Source organism: Notolabrus celidotus, chromosome 5 (genome assembly GCF_009762535.1).
Source record: "Notolabrus celidotus isolate fNotCel1 chromosome 5, fNotCel1.pri, whole genome shotgun sequence".
Taxonomy (NCBI): domain Eukaryota; kingdom Metazoa; phylum Chordata; class Actinopteri; order Labriformes; family Labridae; genus Notolabrus; species Notolabrus celidotus.
Window position 1 is genome coordinate 16,609,192 of NC_048276.1, and position 23,572 is coordinate 16,632,763.

A 23,572-nucleotide genomic window follows, 5' to 3' on the forward strand; every position below is an offset into this window, starting at 1 on the left:
GTGCAGCAAGTGTTGCTGTGCTGCACTTTATGAGGCCTAGGCTGAAACTGTGAGCATACTCATGCAGTTATCAGCATAGTGTACATTGCAGTACTGCCACCAAAATATAGAATTATTCACCAGGCTGGATGCATGTGCAATTTTTGGGGACTTTTGGGACACGTTGATGCAAGCAAATTTGGGATACAGAATACGGAAGAAATAAATAAAAATAAGAATAATCCTTAGGGTTACAAGAGGGCCTTTGCCGACCTTGTCGGTGCTCGGGCCCTAACTATGCTGAGATATCAAGAAAACAACTAAAATGAAGTTATCATCGGAATACTAGTTTTTTTTATCTCAAGCTCGCAAGAGAGAGAACATTTGGACATTTCATAGAGCTTCATGTACACTTCAGGTTTCCGTACCAAACAACGGATATGATGTCCCATAACTCAAAAGTAACTTGTCATGATGACCTTTCAGAAACTCACTCTGCATATATGAACCATTGTTAAAAATTATACAAATACAATAAACTATTCTGATGAAGGTTGCAGAGGATCTTTAATTTCAAACCCTTAGGACAACCTCTGTTATACTTCTCGAGGACTGCTTATAATCAAAGACAAATTTTTGACCTCAACTTTATATCAGCCTCTTAAGTTTTTATTACATTGTTAATTTCAGCCAGTCGCATTGCTAAAGACTCTTTGCTCTTCATCTCTCATTTAACACAGCCACTTCTCATTATCTTCCTGGATTTTGGAAGTGAGCAGGGATGTAGTTACCCAAAGTCCTGTCGGCCTGTCTGACTTAACCTTGACTGATACATCTTGTAGAGTTAGGAAAATATATGCATAACATGACATTTTAATGCTAACAGAGGACAAGATGTTTCTTGTCATTTCTGTACCCCGAGTGAATTGAAATGAGTGCTGCCTTAAAATCCCTTAAGCGCAGAAATTGCAGGCAACGGAGAGTAAAAGGAGGAGTGGCACTTAGTGCTGTGCTCCCTCTGCTCATGTGAGAGAGGAAATACAGTAGTGATACATTACTAAGGAATGACTCAAGGCTTGGGCTTGGAAGTGTTGGGAAAAAACATGTGAATTGCTTAATCACTCATGTTACATTTCCGTAGTTTGCACATTATGAGATGATATAGTATCTGCGCAACAATGATTAAGTCATTAAAGTCGACACCTCATGTGCTAATGATCAAACCTAGTAGAAATACTCAGAGCGTGAAAATCCAGACATGAAAAGAGTTCCCCTTTCTCTGAATTCCTTCAAGCATAGCTCATTGTCCATCTTAGAAAATGTTATTCTCTCTGACTTTAAGAGGAGTCACAGGCATCTTAAATTAACATCACACGACAGCCGTCTGTTGAGCCTTGCAACTGTGGAGCAATGGGCAGCTCATCAATGCTTTAAATGTTTGTATTGAGCTAAGTGCTTGAGGGGGGCCATGTAGTTCCTGGGTATTGTTTTCTAGTTGGAGTGGATAACACAGGTCCTGGGACTCTCTTACTTAAAGCCCTGGAATGTTTCCCTCCTCACATTCTGGGGCTTCTGGCTCAAAAAACGAGCCGCTGGTCCCCACACGACAAGAATACTAGTTCTGCTTAATGAGCCTCTGTCCTAGAGTGAGTGAGAAACATTTTACACAATGTAGCTCCAAGGCTGCAAAAGCGCTTATAAAAATGCAGCGATGGAACCCTTGTTTAACAGTCAAAAGCGATGCATAATAATGGGAAAACAAAGAAAAAACACTGACAGCATTCATTTTTTCCCTGAAGTGATTTTATTACAAAGTTCATGAGGACTTACAGTATTACAAGAGAATTTGTCAACATGCGAAAACAGAACAAAGCCGAAACACAGGAGTTTAACAAACTGGTAAGATAAGACAATCCACTGTTCACGATAAACATAAAAACTGATTAAGTCCTCAGGAGGTGGGAGCCGGTGAATGACTACAGTGCAGGCATAGAACGGCCACATTCACACTGACTCAGCAAAGGTCAATCCAACCAAGGCAAGATGTGCACATCTCAAGAAAAAACATGTTACAATTTTTATATGCCATCGGCTTTTCTCAGAACTTTTAGAAAGCTTCACTTGTATGTACATAAAACTGTACAAAAACATGGCATCACAAGCATTTTATCCTATATAAATATACCAACAATTAGGATAACAACTAGATTCTCTCTTGCAAAGACGTATTTTCAAGGCAATTGTCTTTGTTTCTAGATGAAACTGTGAAAAGATGAAATGTTCCGATAATTTCAGTTCGCTTGGGTAGAGGGCCTTTTGAATATGACCCAGCACTGACATTTCAGGAAGGAAAAAGAAAAAGAAAAGAGTAAACAGTTTCTACCAATTATCTTTGGATTCATCTAAAATCGTCGCCTGCTTGGAACAGGGTTGTGGAGATCTATGTACACTACACCACCAAAAGATTTCTTTATTTTTTCACACAACCAGTTTGCTCAGGTCTTTGACCAGTAAGAAACACAAAATATCCCCTTTCCAATTCAGTACAGTAATTTGTCCATCTTTCCACAGAAATGATCACCATACAATACACACTACAGAGAGGCAAAAGATACTCAAGTGAATTCAACATTAAATCAATGTTAAGTACAAATTAAACATTATTCAACACACTTTTTGAGTGTATTTAGGTGCTTCATGATGTCCTCGCACTTTGATCAAGGAGGACCCGCTCTGTGTTTCGAGAGAAGTAAACACAGTTCATTCAGCATGAGTTCAAAAGAAAGGTCAAACCTGGTGATATATTGTTCCAGGGGTGAGTAGCAGGAGGTCATTATCGGCTGGAGTCCAACTCATTAAGAGAAATAGGCCCAGGCTTGCGTTTATTTTGAAGAGACAGAGGTTTCACTTAACTCCTGTCGTTCAGTTCCTTGCATTGGTGACAAATTGTAAGGTACATTCCAGATTTACTCAAAACAATAAGTGTGTTTAGGCTGGAATCAAGTCAGAGATAACTCCTGATGCAAAACAGTAGTGGATTCTGAATCGAGTCAAAGCATTTCGATATATAAAGTTGTGATTGAGGCTTTGTGACACTGGGTTTTATCAGTCATCGCTATCTTTCTCACTTGTCATTAATTCCAGGTCAGTGATCTTACCGCTGCTTTGAGTCGGTGAAGCAGCTATCCACAGCTCTGTGAGAGGGGTGCTTGTTGGTGGTGGTGGGGGAAGCCGTGGGGGTTTAATACACAGTGTATCATGGCTGTTGTTTGAAATTTTATTCCACTCGCTAAATGGCTTTGAAAACGCACAATGTGCGTCCTCCCCCTCAAGGCAGGATAATCGCCCACCTTATTTAATAACAGCCATGTCCAGTAATTTCCATATGTTTTCAGTTTAATTATTCTGAACGCACTTTCCAATGGCAGCATGATGAGGTAAGTGCTGATAAAAATACCCCTTTTAACTGATTGTTACTCTGCAGGGTAGATTTGCATTATCTGGTGGGTGCCTTGTCCTGGGGGTGTGCTCGCACATGCCCTCGCTCAGGACTCATTACTCACCCTAATTAGGAAATGTCCATTCTGGGCTCTTCCACCCTTACTCAGAGACACAATCTCACGATGGAAATGCTCTGCAGAGGTGAAAGGTATCTGCGGATCTAATCAAATCAATGTTTAAATCAAAGACGGCGGCTAGCGCTGCAATGTTGTAAGGCGGACTAGTGTTGTCATCATTAACATCCAATTACTGACTAATACAGAGTGTCCTTCAGACGTATCCTTCAGATTCACTTGGAAAAATCTTTGTAAAGATAAATGAAGCCCACGGGCATGCCCTATTTTTTATCCTCTGTTCAATAGCCAGAGGAGGGAAATGCCTGATAATTTATTAAGCATGTTGTCCTCAATACAAGGAAAATCATAATTAACTGCAGTTCCAGGAGCCCTTCGCTGTCTGGCTGAACTTAAGTTTGAGATCAACAATTGTCTTCATTTGCAGATACTACTGACTTAAAGTTTAATATGACTTTAAATCATTTAAAGCCTCAGTGAGGAGTTTTCAGGTGGTTGTTAAACAGATTGAGATCAATATTGATGCATTTTTATGACCTAGAAAAACTTACTAATATCAGAAATAGGACTGAAATTGTAATTTTCAGTTATTTTCAAAGCTGAATTGTAATTTTGAAGGTATGTAACCACTATGGGGGGCAAGACCTCAGCATGACACAAGCCAAAATTCTTCACAGCAGCTTTAACAGCTAATAATTTGAAAAACATTTCAGCACATACGACTTGAAAGTTGGACTAGCTGGTAACTTCAGTTGCCCTGTTTTCAAATCTGCAGATGCCTTTTTTAAGTGAGATCTTTAAAAACAAATAAATGTGTCTTAATGTAGATCTTTCAGGTAGCTTACATCATTATGATATTAGCTTGGATAATTACTAAGTCTTTTCAATGGCTCTGTACACTCATGTGCCCTTTCATGTGAATAGTTCTGATGCATTTATTAGATCTATGGGGCTTTTTATGGATTGTGAGAGAGAAAGGACTCTGAGCTTAAGGGAGAAAAGATTGTGAGCCTGTCTGATTGTCACGACAGAAAGAGCTTTTTTTTCAGACTGATACACTGGTACGGTTTCAACCACAAGAGTGAGTCATAAGATTTAACAGGAAAAGCCAATCAGCACTCTGCGTTTGGTCGTTGTGACTCCGGGGTACTGTGGCCAAGTCAACCGTTTTCATGATGAACGATAGGTCACAGTGCTGCGAGTCGGTGGAACATAATGTCGGTTTAAATGTTGCCACACAGCTTTTCTCCACCAGTGGCAGAGCTCTACGGGGAGCAGAGGTAAAGGCCATTCTGCTATGATTATAGGTCGAAGGTGTGCGTGTGTGCATGTGTCTGTGTGTGTGATTGTATGGAGTGGATAAATGCCTACCACAATATCAAGCTCCACGTCTGGAGATGGTTTCAATCAAGTCTAAACAGCAGCAGCAAATAAAAGCTTAAATATGCTAAAAATTCTGAGGCAAGTTTTTAACTTTTTTTTTCAGCTTATGCCGGACAAAAATATATGTAGAACACACCATTCAAATGTATTTACAGCGCTGTACATTAAGAGAGACCATTTTCATTTGATCATATGCCTTCTGATAGGGCTCGACTGGCTGTCTAGTAAATTATGTATCTAATAATGGCACAAGAGCACTGATCACAACTTTCAAATTCAAGAGATCACTTCACAGAATGGGACTTGGCTAACTACAACGATAATTAGTTACTGCTAAAGTAGCAATTGCCATCTGCATTTCCTTTTGATCTGTTTGAATCGTACCCTTCAAGATTGAGTATAAATAAATGAGCGAGTGCATCAATTAACTTTGTGGAATCCTTAATAAATATGCTAATAAATTAATAATTTAAGGAGGAAATGACAGAAAAACAAGTGTTCATGCCAGTGATTGGATGAGTCACAGCCTATTGTTACCTACAAAACGGGCATTGGCTTTAGCATGTGGACTGCCTGTTCCTCCTCATGAAGAGGGTGTATCTTTTCTTCATTTGTGCACCAATCAGGTGATGATTTTCCTCACAGGTAGATTTCTCTTTTTGGAGTGTGGGCAGAGGGTGAAGTTGGCGGGAACTCAGAGGCCACGCTCAGGGGCATCTCCTCTAACTGGCAGTCCTGATTGGCCTCGTGACCACTGTTGGAATAGGCACTGCGAGAGGGCGGGAGGCGCGGCCGATGATGCTCCTCGCCGCCCAGCCTGGCACTCCCATTGGCCAGGCGTCCCAGGCTCCCTCTCTCCTGGTAAGGCACGAAGGTGGAGAGTTTGGGGGGGTTCCTGGTCTTGCGTACAGGGGAGGGATGCCCAGGCATCCAGCAGGCGTCTGAATGGCCCAATTCGCTGCACTCGTTGGTACAGTTCCCAGTCATTGCCACATCAGGGAGGGAGCGGATATCTGTGGGCGAAGAAGAGGGAGAACTCAGCACCGTGAGAGAGAGCTTTTATCAACATAAACATCAAAACAGCATTTCCAAAAAAGAAAAGAGTCGTAAAAAGGCATTTGTGAACAGAAATGGTGTCATCTGAAACACACCATGAAACCCACCCCCCCTCCATGATGTCTTTGCAGCTGTTGCTAAGCAGGCAGCAGCAGTTGCTATGTAGCTGTTGCTATGCACTGTGTAATGAGCGCCGGTGTGTGTAGTCCACTAGCTGATGTGATACATTCAGGGGACAGCATGCGGTGCGTGTCATTTAGAAGTGTCTGACAGCAGTTTGTCCGGCTTGTTTTTAAAATATCACCTTATTGTTCCAACATGAATGTATTGATTTCTAATACCTGGGATTTGTATGCTTCAAAAAGTCCAGATAGGGATTAGTATGAACAAATTCTGCAACAATGGACCACCTATTACATGCGCACACATGCTGTGGACATAGAGGGTTTGGTTTCTAATGGAATGGCTGGATCCCTTCAGGCAAAACTACTGTTGAATGAGCTATTGATTGACAGTGCTGAAATGAGTTCCCTGCCCTTGATTATCATCCATTTTCTATTCAACTGTTCCTAATTAAATAAATGGGCCCATGACCCAGTGACCTCATTTTAATGTACAAGCTGTGAGAGCTCCAAAATAAGTTTGTGCTCCAGCCATCACTCGAGAGGAGCGTGCAGTTTTCATCAGAGTAAATCAGCACTAAAGATCTCACGCATTTGTTTACCCAAAATGTGCAGCTGGCAGCCAATAGACTTGTTAAGCAGCCCACCTGTTGACAAGCTAAACACACAGCCCAGACTTAATGGAAATACCACTCAATTTATCTTTGTTATCCTTTCAGACTCAGACTAGCACGGCCCAAATCAATGTCTGTGAGGAGAGGAGCTGACCGCTAAGATCTTTGAGTCTGCGGAGCAAACTTCTGATTGCTGTGATAAATGCATTACTGTAATGCCACAGCGCTGTCCGCACCATGAAAGAGCACGTCCATCACTGGCCTGCTGTCTTGTTTTTGTGGCTCAGACGGGACAGTGTGCGAAAGGGTGTAAATGTATTTGCGGGGGGGAAAAAAACAAGGGAGCTTGGTGCTGCACACTAAACGGGCTGAAAGATGTTGCATGTGAATGATGCAACCGCAAGAGATGACGTATCGGAGGTGGTGGTGAGAGTTCACAGCTAACAGAGAAAATGCCAGCTTGACAGTAAGCCTCTGAGACGTAGCATCAGTATTGTACTCATGACCAGTGGCGAGATAATTATCTCGCAACAATTGTCAGACCTCTGAGGCTGGAAAAAGTGCATCTGGCCCTCCAAAGGCTTCAATCAATCGGATGGCAAAGTGAGACAGCTTGTGTGGTGGCATGGCAAGATTTTAAGCTGCTTTAAAAAGGAGTGAAGGGTATTGTTTGAATAGCCTTATTTATGTCTAAAATATGCATTTCTTATGGCTAATCCATGTACAAATGTCCTATTGTTAATTAAAGAATGCATAGCTTTATCTATTGTTGCTGCTAATCTCATTGTCCAATAATCCTAAATTGCAAGATGTTTAGACCGTTTAGTGCATTGACTCTACAATTGAGCAATGTTCTGCCTTATTCGTGCTTAATCATAGCATTATGTTTAAGTGGTGGGTTCTTGTCTTTGTTTACAATACGGATGTCAACGCGTCTTTTCAAATGAATGAACTGCACTTTTCTGCCTGATTACAAAAAGAAGAAACTGAAGTTTGGAGCTTTGGAAAAAACGACAAGCAACCAAAGGCAAGAGTGCGGCACCTCGTGCATGATGATTGGAGTTTCTTTTTCACAGCCTGGCTAAGAGTGTTGTCTGTATGCATCACTGCAGCAAAATGGACTCTCGCTCCAAAAAAGATGTTCATGGGAAGAGAGTTGGGGGAGAGAGAAAGAGGGGTTTGAGGAGTACGCTTCCGAGCACAAGCACAGTCGTGTAGGCATCTACTCCAAAAGGATTTCACACTTGATTAAAACCTCTCCACAGCTTCCAGGAGGTTTATGCCACACCAAGCGGCTTCGCCTCAAATTCAGCGTCACTCCACAGCTAGAAATCTGTGTACAGCGAGAAAGAGGTGCATTTACAACTGTTTTCTAAAACACTTCACCTGCCACAATTGGTTTCTTCCTTTGTGAATTAGATATCACATGTGGGTATGACTTCACCCAGGGAGAAAAAAAATGGAGAAATGGTCCATTTCTGCCTTTTTTGATGCATCATTTCTCTTTGAACTCTCAGAAAAAAAAGACATAAAAGACAAAAGGTAGGCTGTTGCCACATCCTCGCTGACTGTCGGGTTGGTAATAGACTTAAGGTGACTGTGTCTTTTAGAAATTATTCATTTAGACTTATGTGATGAAACGCCATCTAAAAGAAACACCAAATGTAAAATGATACCATGCAGGAATTAAAGCACATTCTGATCCCACGCTCATCATCATCAAGGCCAGAAAATAAGCAACGACAGGGAGATACATATTAGCTTGGCAAAGAGTGCCATTTCTACCTACGGTGCCAAAGCACATATCACGCGTCATCGGAGAGAGAACATAGATGCTCTACTGCCAGCTATTTTAGTCGGGCCATTATTTTGTTGTTAGTGTTTCATCTAAATTTTATATGGATTTATTTTTAAAGTAGCTTTGACATAGTCTCATCTTAACAGGCAATTTAAAACAACCAGTGTCTTCCTGGAGTAATATTGCACATATCAGGTATGAAAAGTTTCCCAACATGTGATAATAACTTACTTATCACATAGTATGACAGCGTGTTAAGACAGGATGTATCATTGGGAAAGCACATGATTTTACATTTGCTTGTGCCGACCTTTTCTGTCACACTCAAATCTATCTCTCTCTCCCAGAAAAAATTCAATACTGATAATTATACTTTTGTGTCTGCCTTTTGCTGTGGCTATTAGCCATCTGTAGCTGTAGTACCCACTCACAGTACGCCAGAACAACCGTCTGCTCTGCAGATTCAAAACCACTCCCACCCCGGCTGAAAGCGATCATTGTTTTAATATTTGGTGGACGGGATGAAAGCAAATGAGTCAACAATGAGCAGGGTAAAGTCAGCCAAAGGCACGCTGGGAGACTTTTCTTACCCACTCAGGCCTCCTGCACCTACACCTGAATAATCTGCTCTCAGTCTGGAAACAACCTTTAGAGTTTATAGTCTTGTATGTCATGGTTGGAGAGCCAGGGTGGACAATGGGGAACAGACGGGTAAAACCACAGCACTGTTATGGAACAGGCTGACTGGATTTAGGGGGGCTTGTGATTCGGTTTTGAAGAGCAATGACTCAGTGACATTTCTTCCTCTCTTGCACAGCACAATTTTTCTCTTAGAGACTTGGAGATAGATCACACCTGTAGCTCTCCACCTTTTATATTGGGTCACTACCATCTGCCTGCTTAAAGAAATCTAATGAAAAAAGAAAAAAAAAAAGAAAAACAGTCATTTCCAGTTTCTGCCACCCCAAGCACCTCATCAACGACTCACAATGAACCTTCTTCTAAAATCACCTGCACTGCTGCTGCAGCATAACACACACGCCCAGAGCAGTTAGAGAGTGGGGGTACACAGAGAGCTTAACCCCCCCGGCCTGACAGATACATGTGAGGGGTGGGTTTGCATGCTGCTTGCATCAGGGTGCCAGTGGGAGGTGTTGAGTGTCTGAGGCAGGCTTCCTCATCGTCTGATCCCCTGCCCACGGGCATGGGGAAGCTGCCTCTTCCTGAGATTTCACACCGCTCCTCTCTGTTTGATTGCAAATGCTGCCTCTCCCCACCGGCTGCTTTTGCAGCGTGCGCGCCACACCGCTGTGATCGATGGCGAACAAATATGAGAGACCCACAGCTCATAGAGGGATTCTGGGTAGAAAAACAGCTACTATCGTGGGGAGTGTGTGAGAGATATTAATGGTATATTTGTGGTCCCTGCAAACAGTTTATGTGGTAAATGACTGCCAAAGTTCCAAGAAACAACAGGGGGGAAAGGAAGAAGAAATATCCCACATCCAAGCTGATATTAGTGTCTGGTGCAGGCTATCAGTATAATAACTGGGTGTGAATGCATTCAGTGCCTGTCATACTCAGTGAAGAAAACAACAAGAAAACAGGGTTTTGTAATTTCTTTAGCTATGACATGTCAGGTCTTGTTATTCAAGTGCTGGGAACAGTTTCTCACAGTAAGCAGAAGCTACCAAAAACAGTCTTTTTTTCTCCAGAGGGGAGCATTTTTTAAGAGAGGGAAACTTGCTACAAGCACACAAACATAGTGTTGACATGCACTTTCTTTCCTTCCTCATTGTTATGGAATAACAAAAGAACAATGGCGGAGTTTGTAACCCCAGACTACATTGTCACATTTTACAAGCAAAATTAGAATGTGTAGGCTTGAAGGCTTTGTCGACTTACTTCCAGAGAAACTCACAGAGATAAAGCCGGCGTTAACTATTTAGCTTCTAGTCTGTGGCATTATTATGTATATCATTGGTATGCATTTATTCTAAAGCATCTTTTGTGTGACAGAGTTCATATTCAGAGCATTACCTGCCTTCTGAGTTGTTAGGGAACTTTATTTCTAAAGCTGCCATTTTCAAACTTAAGATTGCCATGGCCCACTTAGAAACCTAAAAATATTCTGAGGCCCACCCAAACCTTTAATCAAGCAACCCTTATCAACACTCTAGACTAAAATTAATTATTTCACTGTTTATTTTTGGTTCAGAAACTGATACAATTCCATTTGAAATGCTGTGCAAAGAGTAATCAACATATCAACAGATATGCGACTAAAACAGTGCAAATGGTGTTACATTAAAGGCACTGTGAGGAGTTTTCATGTTATATGTGATATGTCATATGTTTTCATGGTAGTGGCCCCTTTGGATGGGATCAGTGGTGTTTTTCCAAGCACAAGACTTTCCTATGAGCAGGGGCGTGTCGAGAGGGCTGGCCTGGGGTGGCACTCAAGGTGGCACCCAAAAATCATAGGCTATAATTGGCTATTCACCTTGTCAGAGGCAGGACTTATGTGTAAATCAACTATTTGAGCTGTGTCGGAGCTCATTTTCTTTTTTTAGTGCCTTCCATTGGAACTTTGGACAGACATCTTGTTTTTTAGCACTTAATGAGTTACAAATTATGCCAAGAAAATGTATGTTAACCCTCCTGTTATGTTCATTTCTCTGGAATAGCAATAATGTTCCTGGCTCAATTTGACCAAGGGCATATTCAATAATCCAGAAGTGTCAGTACCCCCAAAAAATCCCAATACAAATTTTTTTTAATCTAATTTTTAACTCCATTTCTAACCATTTAAATCAAGATGTGGTCCATTGGTGTTCTTTAATTCTCACAGATCATGGTTCAATGAGGATAACTCACTCGTTTTTCATTAAAGTTCATTTTAAAACTGGTTTTAATGTACATTGGAAAGACCTAAATATAAATACAATAGTTTTACATGACATAGATTTATTTTATTTTATTTTAAATTTTGATTATTTTATTTTTATGAAGTGATGTTGATAAATTAACAAGACACCTCTTCTGTAACATGCGGCCAGATTTTATGCTGCATTTAGCTTGTTTGGAAGGCATATATTGCTAAAAATACATTTTAAAAAGGTCAATTTGACCTGCAACAAACAGTAGGGTTAAGTAAAACGTAATACACAGGAAGGAAAATCCACTGTATGATTATTTAATGATAGTTGTTAAGGTTGACAGTAAAGACAGATAGAAATAAATGCGTCCAAAGTCTGGACACAACCCTGCCCATGAGCACCAACACCCACGTAAAGACGTGTTTTCTGCCGAAGCATAGTATGCTTTGTTCCAGACAGCGTTTTGGCAGGATGCAGATGATGACTGGTAATGTATTGATTTGAGTGTTCCAGATCAGGCAGGCGTACAGGTTTAAGATTACCAGTCACTGCTCAGGTGTCATGATGTGTCCTAGTTTTTAGTTTTTTCTTGTTTTCCTGAAAAACTAATGAAACACCTAAATTAATCACTTTCTAAAGCCAGGATAAACTCCTTTGTAAGGTAATTAATTTCCCTGTCAAATTGTCTACGGTACGTGAAGCAAGTAACAACTGCACAAGGAAGTTTAAGGCGAGGTGTCAAAACTGCCTCAAGCTTAAGATCGGTCTGAATGCTCGGCTTCCTCCAGCAGGCAAGCATCTCTCTGACAAAACCTGATGAGTGGATGCACCGGCCAGAGGACACGTCAGGAAAAAGCATCTAAGATGTTCAGTGGGTGATGCTACACCTCCTGTCAGTTCTCTCACCATCCACCATTTTGTCTCCAAGTCCTTTATTGAAGACTGCCTTTTGTATCAACCACGTTTGACAACAGCACTTAGCAACTTGCTGACAGATCACGCTATGCACCAGCTCCTCCAATTGAGAAGTTGCATATGCGGTGTGAAATGTCAACCCAGCACTAAGGCTTTGTCAACTGTGACCACACGAGGCATCTGCAGATAAAATAGATTCAAAACATTGGTGGAGGGCTGGGAGGAGACAGTTCTAAGTGATGGCATAGTTGCTTTTGTAATATAATCGTTTCTCTGTTGGTGCACAGAAGTGTTTGCTTGTGTGGAGAACAGCTTCATGCCTCTGCCCACAACAATATGTTAGACTTGCCGGCCAATTACAGGCTGGAAATTGCATTTTGAACCTTGACAACAGAATATTGTCTGCAGAGAATGCCAATGCAAAAAAGACAATTAAATTATTTATCATGAACAGAAGAGATTCAGGGATATGATTATCATACATACATAATATATAAATCCACTTTCAAGGCCAGTCCTCCATTAATTTCACTGAGGACAATTCAACTTTTTTTACTGTTCATAAAGGGACTGCAGGTAACACCAAATAAATGCAAAGCAGGAACAAATAAATCCCCATGCCTGAGCTGTACACAACCCTCAGTAAAGTACAGTACAGAGTGTCTTGACCACAGCTCTTCTGTATCCAGAGTTACGCTACTAGAACGGATGCCTACATCTTTTTACCTAAATCTTTTATAACAGCAGTCAGCTTGGGTAGTAAACAGCAGAGCTGTATATGCTGTATTCAATCTCAGATTCATGCAGAGGAGGCTTCAGGGACTCAGACTAGAATGCGCATGTGAGTTTGAAAAGCATTAATTCGACATCAGTGTCTAAATTTAGAAATTTGCATATGTTCTCCAAGACCAGAGCAGGTATTTTATTAATGCTGTTCGCTGAAATGTTTATGGTGACGCCACACACAACTCGATGTAAGGTGTAATGTTGTAATACAGGGATGCTGATTTATGTTAAGCATAGTTTATTTCAGATTCATTTTTCATAAAGATCCATTTTAATTCATGTACGCAGGATGATTAAGGTATAATTTATTCCTGAAACTCTGAAGGACAAATGAGCGCACCATCATCTACCTTGGTATTTTGCTTATTGTGATGGAATTTCTTGAAGCTCATTCAAGTACGTCACACTTCAATATTTCAATCTGTATAACCTAAGCAAAGAGTTAATGTAGTCAATAACCAAAGATAACCAATCTCTGGCGTAGAAAATTAGGCCAATGCGAAATGCGAAAACTGCAGTTCCTTGTGTGTCCACTTGAGCCAAATAATCTGACCTTTAAGCCCTGTGTTCAATTTTTACAGCAGACACTAACATGTTCACATCTTTGTACAAAAAACAATTTTAGTTAATTTCTGTATTTGTACACACTTTGCACAGGGTGCATCTTTTCATTATTGAATTACCTTAAGGCTAAGGAGATATGTATAGATTTGCATAATTAGGGTTTTGAGGAGTTGACTGACAGTTTGTACTTGTTGTAACCATTTGCTCAGCTCCACCTTCTACCTCTTTTAAGGTAGACCAACAGTTGATTAGCGTTTCCACTATGGTGGACTGCCATCATTGGGCTTCATAACCTCCTCAGTTACCAACGGATGACGACCCTGAGACTATGACCTGTTTTTTTCTGTAGTCTATGATGATAACTGCCAACATTATTGAAAATGTTCTCATGTCTCTCAGAAACTACACTGGTTATACTTTCAACCAAATTTGCCTGATAAAAATGCAAACAACACATCATTTCAAAAAAAGTCTTATATCTGCTTTTTGGAATATTCTTATTTCTTTTCTAGAAAGGATGAGGCATACATGTTGCTTTTGCTTATTATAATGTCATCTCCAGAGCATCTTGAAATGCGTTAGTGTTATTATTCTTAAATTCTATGCTTTAAGAACCCCAAGGGAAATTAATTTTTTTTACTGCGTCGAAACATGCCACACAAAAACACGCCGAAATACACTCAAACATTCACAAACAGGCCTACATGCAGGAATGAAGAGATATCAGGGTGGGGGCTGCACACCAACGAGCACCCTGAGCAGTTGGGGTTGTTAGCCCCTCAGTAGTGCACAACAAGTGAATTGGCACCGCTTCCACTATCAGCCCAATTTTCAAACTTGGTCTGTGGCAGGAGTGCGCAGGTGACCCTTCAGTTTTCAATCCAAGTCCCTCCAGGACTGAGCTACTTTGGTACAACCATCAGGTTCTGAGTTTGGTAAGTTATGCTCTGATCATGAGTTTTTTTTTGTCATCTCAAGATCATTTTAAACATGATTGTGCAAAAATGAATGTTCCAAGGGCCAGTCACCCACAGCCGTCCAAAACCATTTCACCACTCTTTTATACACCTTGTATAATGTAACACAATGCTATCATTAACAATATAAAGATTACAACACTAAAGGGGTGCATCTTAGCGATAACAATGAAGGCCAGATATTTGTACTTTTCAAATCAAGTCAAGGAGGCCTTTTGTGGTTATGCATTATGTCATTTTTACCTTCTGTGACGTCCTTATAGCATCTTTAAACATCCTTATAATGTCACATTTGAGCTACATTTTTCAAAGAGTTAAACAAGGATATGTAGACAGTGTTAATCATTTGGCTTAGGACATGAGTATGTGTTACTAATTTGAAAAGTTACACTATAAAATGTGGAGCAATGAAATTACTGCATAGGCATTAAACCTTATACCAGGAAACTGATTTTGTAAAGCGTTTTATAATCCTATCATATATTTATGCTATCCATGTGATAACCTGCTTGCATAATTACATTTTGGCTCACTCTGCTTTTTCTTCTCCTCTCTGCTCCTCTCACTTCTGAAATAGGAAACCTTGCATTTTCCATTCAGTTTTTCTGTGTAATTTAATTAGAGAAGCTCAAAGAAATGTAGACTAAATCCCTGTGGTCTGGGGTTGTGACTGGACGCTCAATAGGCTGATGATTTTTTTTAGACTTTTTTTGCCACTGAGTGTAACTCCATTACAAATTCTGCACAGGTCAGGGGACACGATGACAGGCTATTCATTAGTTTAAAACAAACTAGAAAATTAGAAAATGTACAGACCGCTCTCCTAGCTGAACAACTTGACGGACTATGCTTTGCTTAGTTCTGCTTTGCTTCACATTGAGTGCATGCACATGATGACGTCTGGCTGAAGTCGGTTTCTGGCACCGATTAATGGTTGGTGACAGCTCAGAGGTTGGCAGTAAAGATCCAGCAAAACCAAACACCAAAAATACCTTTTTTATTTCATGAATTTGATGACTGATTTCCTGGGAAATATTGTCATGATAATTAGACAGACTATTTTATCAGCCAACCCTGCTCTGATTACTGTGTGACATTTACTTGGAGAGTCACTTGTCTATTCCTGTCTCACTCCCCAATGTTCTTTCTTCTTCTTGTCTGAATGTCTCTTTCTTGGTCCCTGCCTTTGAAGCTTTCATCCCGCTTCAGGCTTTCACATTTGCACTCTTTGGCCCTTTCTACCAGGGTGGCAGCACTCCATGGCCTCGTGCAAGCAGGTAGAAGATGTTTTATTTTGAAGAAAATGAAATATTTCAGGCTCATTGTTAATGTCGCGTTTAAGCCTTTTATTTCCGTGAACTGAATTTTCCAAGAAACACTTACTGTAATGGGTTTTCTACCGGGGTCGCAATATGTTACTGTTGTGCTTTTATCTTTTTTAGTCGCCCACACACAAGCATGTTGCTTAGAGCTTCCATTTAACCCATTACAGAGTTTAGTTTCTTCACTTCAGTACGTCTCTTCCTTTAAAATATTTTCCTTCAGCATGAAGACAAAAAGAGTGGCGGAATTTTCCCCTCATGTTTACTAGATATTACTGCTTCTATACACAAACCACTCCATATAATGTGGGTAAAACTCATCTGCAGTTATATTTTCATCAATAAAATAATTTAAAGTCTTCCCCATATGTGACCTGGAGCTCTGATTATCAAATCAGAAGTTATCCCCCTCTGAGGACCCCACACTCCACAACTCCCAGCCCCCGAGTTAATTCCCATGCACCACCACTTTCATGCTCGCTATCTTTCACTCATTGATCCTATTGACATGTAGAACGGATGTCTTCCATGATCCATTTGTTGTTTTTCCTCCCCTTTCGATCAAGATGTTATCTCTTTGCTAATTCTGCCTATGATCTCCTTAGTCTGTGCTGTGAGGCATGGCTAACTTGAGAGCACTAACATTAGTGGCTAATTAGCCTGCATATGCATAGTCTGTGTAGAGAATGGAAATAAAAAAGCACAGTGTAGATCAGTTTTACTCTGGATAAAAAACACCTTCACAATTTTTCATGTCATGTAAGACTGGTAATTAAGCTAGATGAGATTGTCAAACGTCAGTCTGTTTGCATAATAGTTGTTATCACTGTGGCAATAACCACTGGTTGATAGTTTAAAGCCTTGAGGTTGGCCTTTTGGTTGTCTTTATGTTGTTTATGTTTTTCAGAGCCTGTTATAACCAGGTGTGAACAAGAGTGTGAAGCTGAAGTGAGGAATTATCCTATACCAGGTCAACAAGCTTTGACGCCTGTTTCCATGGCTTAGCTTGATGGCTAGCTAGTTAAATAATGTGTTTTCAGCAGATTCTATTTGTGGTTGTAGCTGGCCCTTTTCCACTACACAGTTCCAGCCCTACTCGACTCAACTCAACTCTACTCGACTTGGGTACCTTTTCCACCAGACCAAGTACCGACTCACGGTGGGCAGGGTCATCATAACACAGCTGCGCAAAACTGCTGCGCGAAACTGCGTTCATGTCATTTCGAACACACTTGACCCAAAAAAAGTTCTGGACCTTGTCAACGGAACATGGATAATTTTGCGTGCAGACATTGTACAGTACTGATGTCGTGTTTTAAAAAATATCTGGTTTGATTCCTGTGTTGGGTGTCGCGCTCATGACTCTTCTGTGACGACATTCTCAGACCAATCAGTGTCCGGCAGTCCGTCGACGTTACCTTTTAGTATATAATAAATATATATATATTATAATGCTGTATAAACAGTAGCAGAAAAAAAACTGGGGAACAGACGGATGTTTCTTATTGGTACAATAAACTGCTCTGCCAGTAAGATTCTTTGTCCAACATTTTGATGAATACAATTCTTTAAAACACCAACAACACACATGGCAGAAAGATTATGTTCAGGTAATTCAATATGGAGCCTGATGTGAATTGATCCCTTCTAGAACAAGCCTCAACTGACCACTTGAGGAACTGAAGTTTTTGGCACTCCAAAGTTGGCCCTATTTTTCCCTCCCAGCAGTTGACACACAAAAAAAGGGTCAGGGTCAGGTTCCTATCAGAGCACTATGTGTTCTGGTTGCATTCCAGGCAAAATGCATGCCCAAAGATAACTGTGATCAACGCTAATACGAGCAGATTTAAATAATACAGTCACAAGAGGAACATCATTTTAATACCAAGTATGGACAAACATCAACATAATCTCACAGAATCCGATCTTCAGATTCATGTAAGCAGCCCATGCAGCGGCTAAATAACGGCCCTGGAGAGCCAAAGCTTTATTTGACCATTTATTGTAGATGGAGTTGCTGCATGACTGACAATTTTGTGAAAAGTCAGCATACTAATGCAGTCAGATGGAAAGCTCTGTTCCCACAATTCTCTCAACAATACAGCTAGGAGCAGGACAATTCAAATTTGTGACGTGATGAAATATGAAAATTGCCTTTTGTGTAGCAGAGAGGCAACGGCAAAAGAGCAGCTTCAATCTCCAAATGCTGCTCTACACGTCTATACCCTGTGCCAGATAAGAGCTTTCCTGATAAGCTTTGATTAAGGGAGGGGGGATATATCACATAGAATCAGAAACCTGATTGAATATAAAATCATTAAAGGAAACTGCAAATTCCACTCATAAATATGGACTTTAAGGAAACGCAAAACACAGAAGGCAGCAGGGGGTCATCATGTCGGCTTTTTTGAGGCCAGCATGAGGTCCACCCTCCCCTGTTGTTACTTACTGATCTATCACATTCTGCTGTTCGTGTTTGATTGACTTTTATAAGCTTTGGCTTGGAAAAAAAAGGGTCATGTTTTTGATGTTGAAAACCTCCAACAGAAAACACATTTGCCCATATATGTGCTTAGATATGGGAGTGAATGTGGTGGGAAGGCAGGAACACTTGGGGATATCTGAGAGTATTTTGCCTTAATTGATGAAGACTGAACCCGCACTTTAGTGCTGTCTTGTGTATTAAAGGGGCATTAAAGCTGCAATATAAATGTTTTATCACATTAAAATAAGATAAATGGACAGGACATCCAGTACATTTCAAGATAATAAAATGAAATTTAATGAACTGATGGGAAAATTAGGTCACGTACAAAGTGCATCAGTCTGGGTCTGTCTGTGACCCTGGGTGTGCTTGGCTATATCTTCATGTTTTGGCTCAAGCTCTGAGACATTTCAGTGATATCTAAAAACAGTTTTGGGCATATTCCCTATGCTTGTGTATCAAGTGAATATTGCTTGGCGCTATCAAGTGCCAGGGAGAGATAGCAATTACAACAATAAAGCAGGAAAGCTGCAAGAGACGAAAAAAAAAGAAACGTACAGCGAATGCACAACAAGAGCAAACATTGCTGTCGCTTTATTAAGTGGCTGCACTTGCCATCTGTTTTTTCAGTGCCTGTGAGGGCTCTGTGTTTGATGGGTACCTCATCTCTAGGCTAGATACTGCTTCATAGTAGACAGGTCATCAAAATGAGTGACAAGTGTCGAGGGCTTATAGAACATAGCCATCTGAGAGGGAGTTACCCAAAGGAAAAATGAAAAAAAGAACAAGATATAATGCTTTAAGTGAAATGGTCCTCTGGTGGTGACAGGAGAATTACTTGAAAGTCCACTTTTTTTTTTATCACTCTGTGTTTTGAAACCAGCAAAAAAATATATAAAAAAGGATATGAAGACTTGTACACTCTCCTATTAATCAGAGACCCAGCAGAAATGCAAAGTGGAAACAAGATACCTCATCATGCAAAATTCTGCCAGAATTACTCCCCTCTTTGGCTGGAGAACAAGGACTCCTTTGGGGTAGCTTGAGCCAAAAAGTAAGTTTTTAAAACTAGTCTTGAAAGCTCGGAAATTCCAGCACTGGGGAAGTTGTCACTGAGATTTGGCATTGATTAAAAACTGCTGTCAATCTCAATTTAATGATTTTTTTTGTACATGGGGCAGTAAAATGTAGTTATGTCACCCTTAAACGCATAACACCTGTGACAAAGTTGGCCATGAGGTTAAGCAAGACTAATTCAAGTCATTTCTCTTTAGCTTAAGGCATGCAGCATATTGACTGCATAATATACCATGTTAACACAGAACTGCAAATTAAGAATTGATCCTGTCACTGGGAGGATATTTCCATTTGTCAGAAAAAAAAGCATACTGCAGCTTTCAATGTCAGTGCAGAGAGAACATTTTGTGTTTCGCTGGATGTAGTCCTCATTGAGCCTGTAAGGTCCTTGAACTGCAGAGGAATTGTGAGATATCCTCAACTGACTGTGAGAAAGCCTTAAAGCTGAGAGCGGCTCCATTCCTGTGTTACTTGGGGCAAATAAGGAAATGCATGTCCGACCTATACAGTACAATTCTACTCCCTCTAGTGCCATCCATCATTGAAGGGCAGAACACTAGTTAGAGGGAGGTGCAGAGCAGCTCTCTGTCCCCCCATCACACTATGATGGAGAGATGACCCCCGGGGGACCTTTTCTCTGATGCCGACTTGAGCTGCCGGACCAACTGAGGTTGAAGTGGATCTGGCCCCTAGCCAGCCAGCATCCCACCTTTCTGACGTAGCTACGCTCTACCTGCTCAGTGAATCCCATCTGAGGTGAGACGACCTGAGGGAGTCTGAGCTCTGCAGCCATACATTCTATTTCTGCCTTCATAATTATCCTTAAAGTTTCAGCTCAGGAGTCCATGGACCTGCCAGGGACACTCAGGGACATCTCTTATAGCCACAAGCTACACCAGGCTAATTAAGAAATCTTCCTCCATGTGTCTTTGTAATCTTGTTCTTTCAAGACCGCACTCACACACACATCACCACCTCCAAACCTGCTGCTTCAGCATGCTGTTGCCCAGACTCACTGGCGTGGGTAAAGCAGGCGGCATGCTATCCAATTTTTTTTTTTGCCTAAGTAGAGAGAGCCATCCACTTTTGTTAGAGTAATACACGAGCACATCTAGAGCTTAGGGATTCTGGCTTAGGCACATGGGCTCACTCATTCATTTTACAAGCTTAGTGCTAAAACCGGACATTTTTTAGCAGCAGCGTGGTGTTTAAAAGCACTATTTATGGATCTTAATGTGCGCTTATATGCGTGTACTTTTTCTTTCCCACGCATAATTCAAAACACTCATCTGGGTTTTCATCCATGTTATATACGTGTGGATAAGAGCTGAGTAGCTTGTGTAGATCTCAATTAAAATGAGGAGAGCACTGGGACTCTGTCCTGAGAAAATGTTCCAGAAATTTTCTACTAAATCACATTTGATTTTTGCTTTTCCTATTTTTCCATTATTTAATCCACATTTTCTTCCCTTTTTTTTCTTTACAGTATTTTCTCTTTTACTATTGTCAGAACATACCAGCCAGTTACCACATACTAAGAAAGACATGAAAAAATGGTAGAAAATGAATCAAAATTGAGATAAAAGACAGATTCCACAACACGAAAAGCACTCATTCAAGCTGTAAGAACTGCAGCACAAACAAGTTCAAGGTCTGACAAAAACATGCTATTATCATTGATGTTCCAGAGTCTGCCAGTCAGCCGGACACAATGATGAACTACAGAGAAATCACTTTTATGTGCAAAGAAGGTGGAGTGAAATTGAATGCAAGGGGGAAGATTATTGGGATAATGGGACTTCTATTCTCGCACTGTCTAGATTTCACATGAGGCTGCAATCTCTGCTACACCATAATATGTCAGTTCACTGGAAAAGAAAATAAGCCAATTCTATACTTTACAGCAGTTAATGGCCTGAGCTGTGATACCATGTCCTTTCTCTGGCCCTGTTCAAAGGTCTGGCCTGTCTGCAGTCATTTAACAAACGCTGTAATGTGTGTGTGTGTAGATCTCATTGTTAGAGATCACATAAGCAAGAGCACATTTTTAGACTCAAATTGGGCGAAGGGAAATCTAGACGCATTCAGAACTGTGACGTCTTGACACATCAATCACTTCCATTTTGGATCAGCTGCATTGTCCCAGACAGGTCACTCGTAAAATGGGCTTCAGTAACCATTGTCATCGGTGTCAAAGCATAATCCAGGTTAGAGAGTTTAATTCTGCTCCAGTTGGTTACTCTCTCATCCAGTGACCTATTTGCACCGAAGCAAAATTACAAACAATCGGAGGGTAACAAACAGCCGCAGCTGATTGTGCAGAGCATAATGCATCTGTAAGAATGAGTTCTGGATATAAGCGTATTACTGTGACAAGTTGCCCCAGGGACACTTGTAAGGACAATTTTTCCCACAGAAGCTTCCACAAAACTGCCAGCCCCGTGACCCTGTCCCTTCTCGGGTCGGTGGCAGTTCTAGCAGTGGCAAGAATGGGCCACTGAGCTGGTGCAGACTGGCATGGTCTCACTGCACTCAATGTACTCACAAGGCATTCTAAGGGATCCAATTTCAAACCCTGTCATTAGGGGTGTGAACGAGCAGATGTGGGAGGTTCTGAGAAACAACATAGCTACAACAGAGTCCAGAAATTTGGTCTAGAGCTCTGATTTACTGTGCTCATATAATTACCTTACAATTCCCTGCAAAATATCATCAATTAGCAAAGGGAACTCTCTTGTAAAATGGTCCCTACCTGACTGCTAAGGCAGATGCGTGGATCAAAAGCTGCTTTAAGTACTCCCTTGTCAAACCAGATTGCTATTAGCAAGAGTAAATTTCCTCAGACCATAAAACCTAATAAGAATACTTGTAACATTAATCTCCCCATTTACAACATAGTCTACAAGCAAAAGTTAATTTCATACTGTAGGTTTGATACCAAAAAATACAAACACAGCCACCCTAACGTTGCCCCCCATACCAAAGTCACACTTATAACAGTCAACAATGCAAACACCTGGTTGAGAGGGAAGTTCATGTTCACATTTTTAAGCACCACCTTAAACAAGAAAGTAGACATCAAGCAGAAAAATGATTACAAGAAAGCAAGACCACTAGTTCTTCAATGATAGCACACGTATCCTAATTCTAGCAGATAGACTTACACTAATCAGTTATAACATTACGACTAACTATGCAATCAAATGCATCCCAAAGTTCTGCCATTAAATCTCCTCTCATAAAGCTTTTGCATTTTGAGTTTTCATTGACATCGTCAGTAGTAGTAGTAGTAACTGTTCTTTATATTTACCCTTGGAGCATGGTGGGTCAATAATGGTGGAATAGACAACATAACATGTACTTTAATGCAGCAGAGAAGGACCACCCACTTCAACTTAAAGAATATCAAGCACCATTTGACCTCAATGTAAGAAAGAAAAAAAAAATCCATTGAAGTAGATAAAAAAAATTTGATCTATACTTTTGAATTATTGGTATACTGCAGCAGAGACATTAAACAAATATCGAGTAGTTTCCAAATATGGTATCCTAGGTTGTAAAACCTGAAGATGGCGAGCCAAAAATAATTAACAATGCTAACAGTAAGAGAAAATCTACCATTGGCCTCCAACCAGCCGCTTTCAAGAGACTGACAGGAGAGATGGAAAAAATGGGACAAAGGTTTTCTTATTACCAGGGCCATCGTACAGCTGTAAGCCTTGGAGGTACATGTAGCTACATGGTGACATATGGTTGCTTTTCAACTGAGATGAATGGCCAAATAACTGATACATAAAGGTTATTTTTACTGCTAGAGTATTGCTGGTAAATACTTGTAACACAAGTGCTTTATTTACATGTGATTACAGAACAGGAAAATTACCGCCTTACTGACGAGGTAACAAAAGCTGAAAAAAGAAGCCTCCTCAATGTGGAAATAATGGAGGAGCTTTTGTATTGAGTTGCTTTGGATTGCACAGGTGGTCACAATGTTATGGCTGATGGGCGTATGTCCTATAACCATGATTGAATATTCCACA

The 23,572-nt window shown here is 40.6% G+C and overlaps 1 protein-coding gene across 2 annotated transcripts in view; it reads right to left on the reverse strand.

Annotated features, from left to right (window-relative positions):
* Nucleotides 1-1,760: 1,760 nt before the first annotated feature.
* Nucleotides 1,761-23,572, reverse strand: part of LOC117812252 (protocadherin-1-like) — a 451,145-nt gene continuing 429,333 nt past the window's right edge. For both annotated transcript variants that reach the window (XM_034682909.1, XM_034682910.1), the window contains one exon: nucleotides 1,761-5,950. In XM_034682909.1, the coding sequence (XP_034538800.1) occupies nucleotides 5,577-5,950 (374 nt within the window). In that variant the 3' untranslated portion in view covers nucleotides 1,761-5,576. The remainder of the gene's footprint in view (nucleotides 5,951-23,572) is intronic.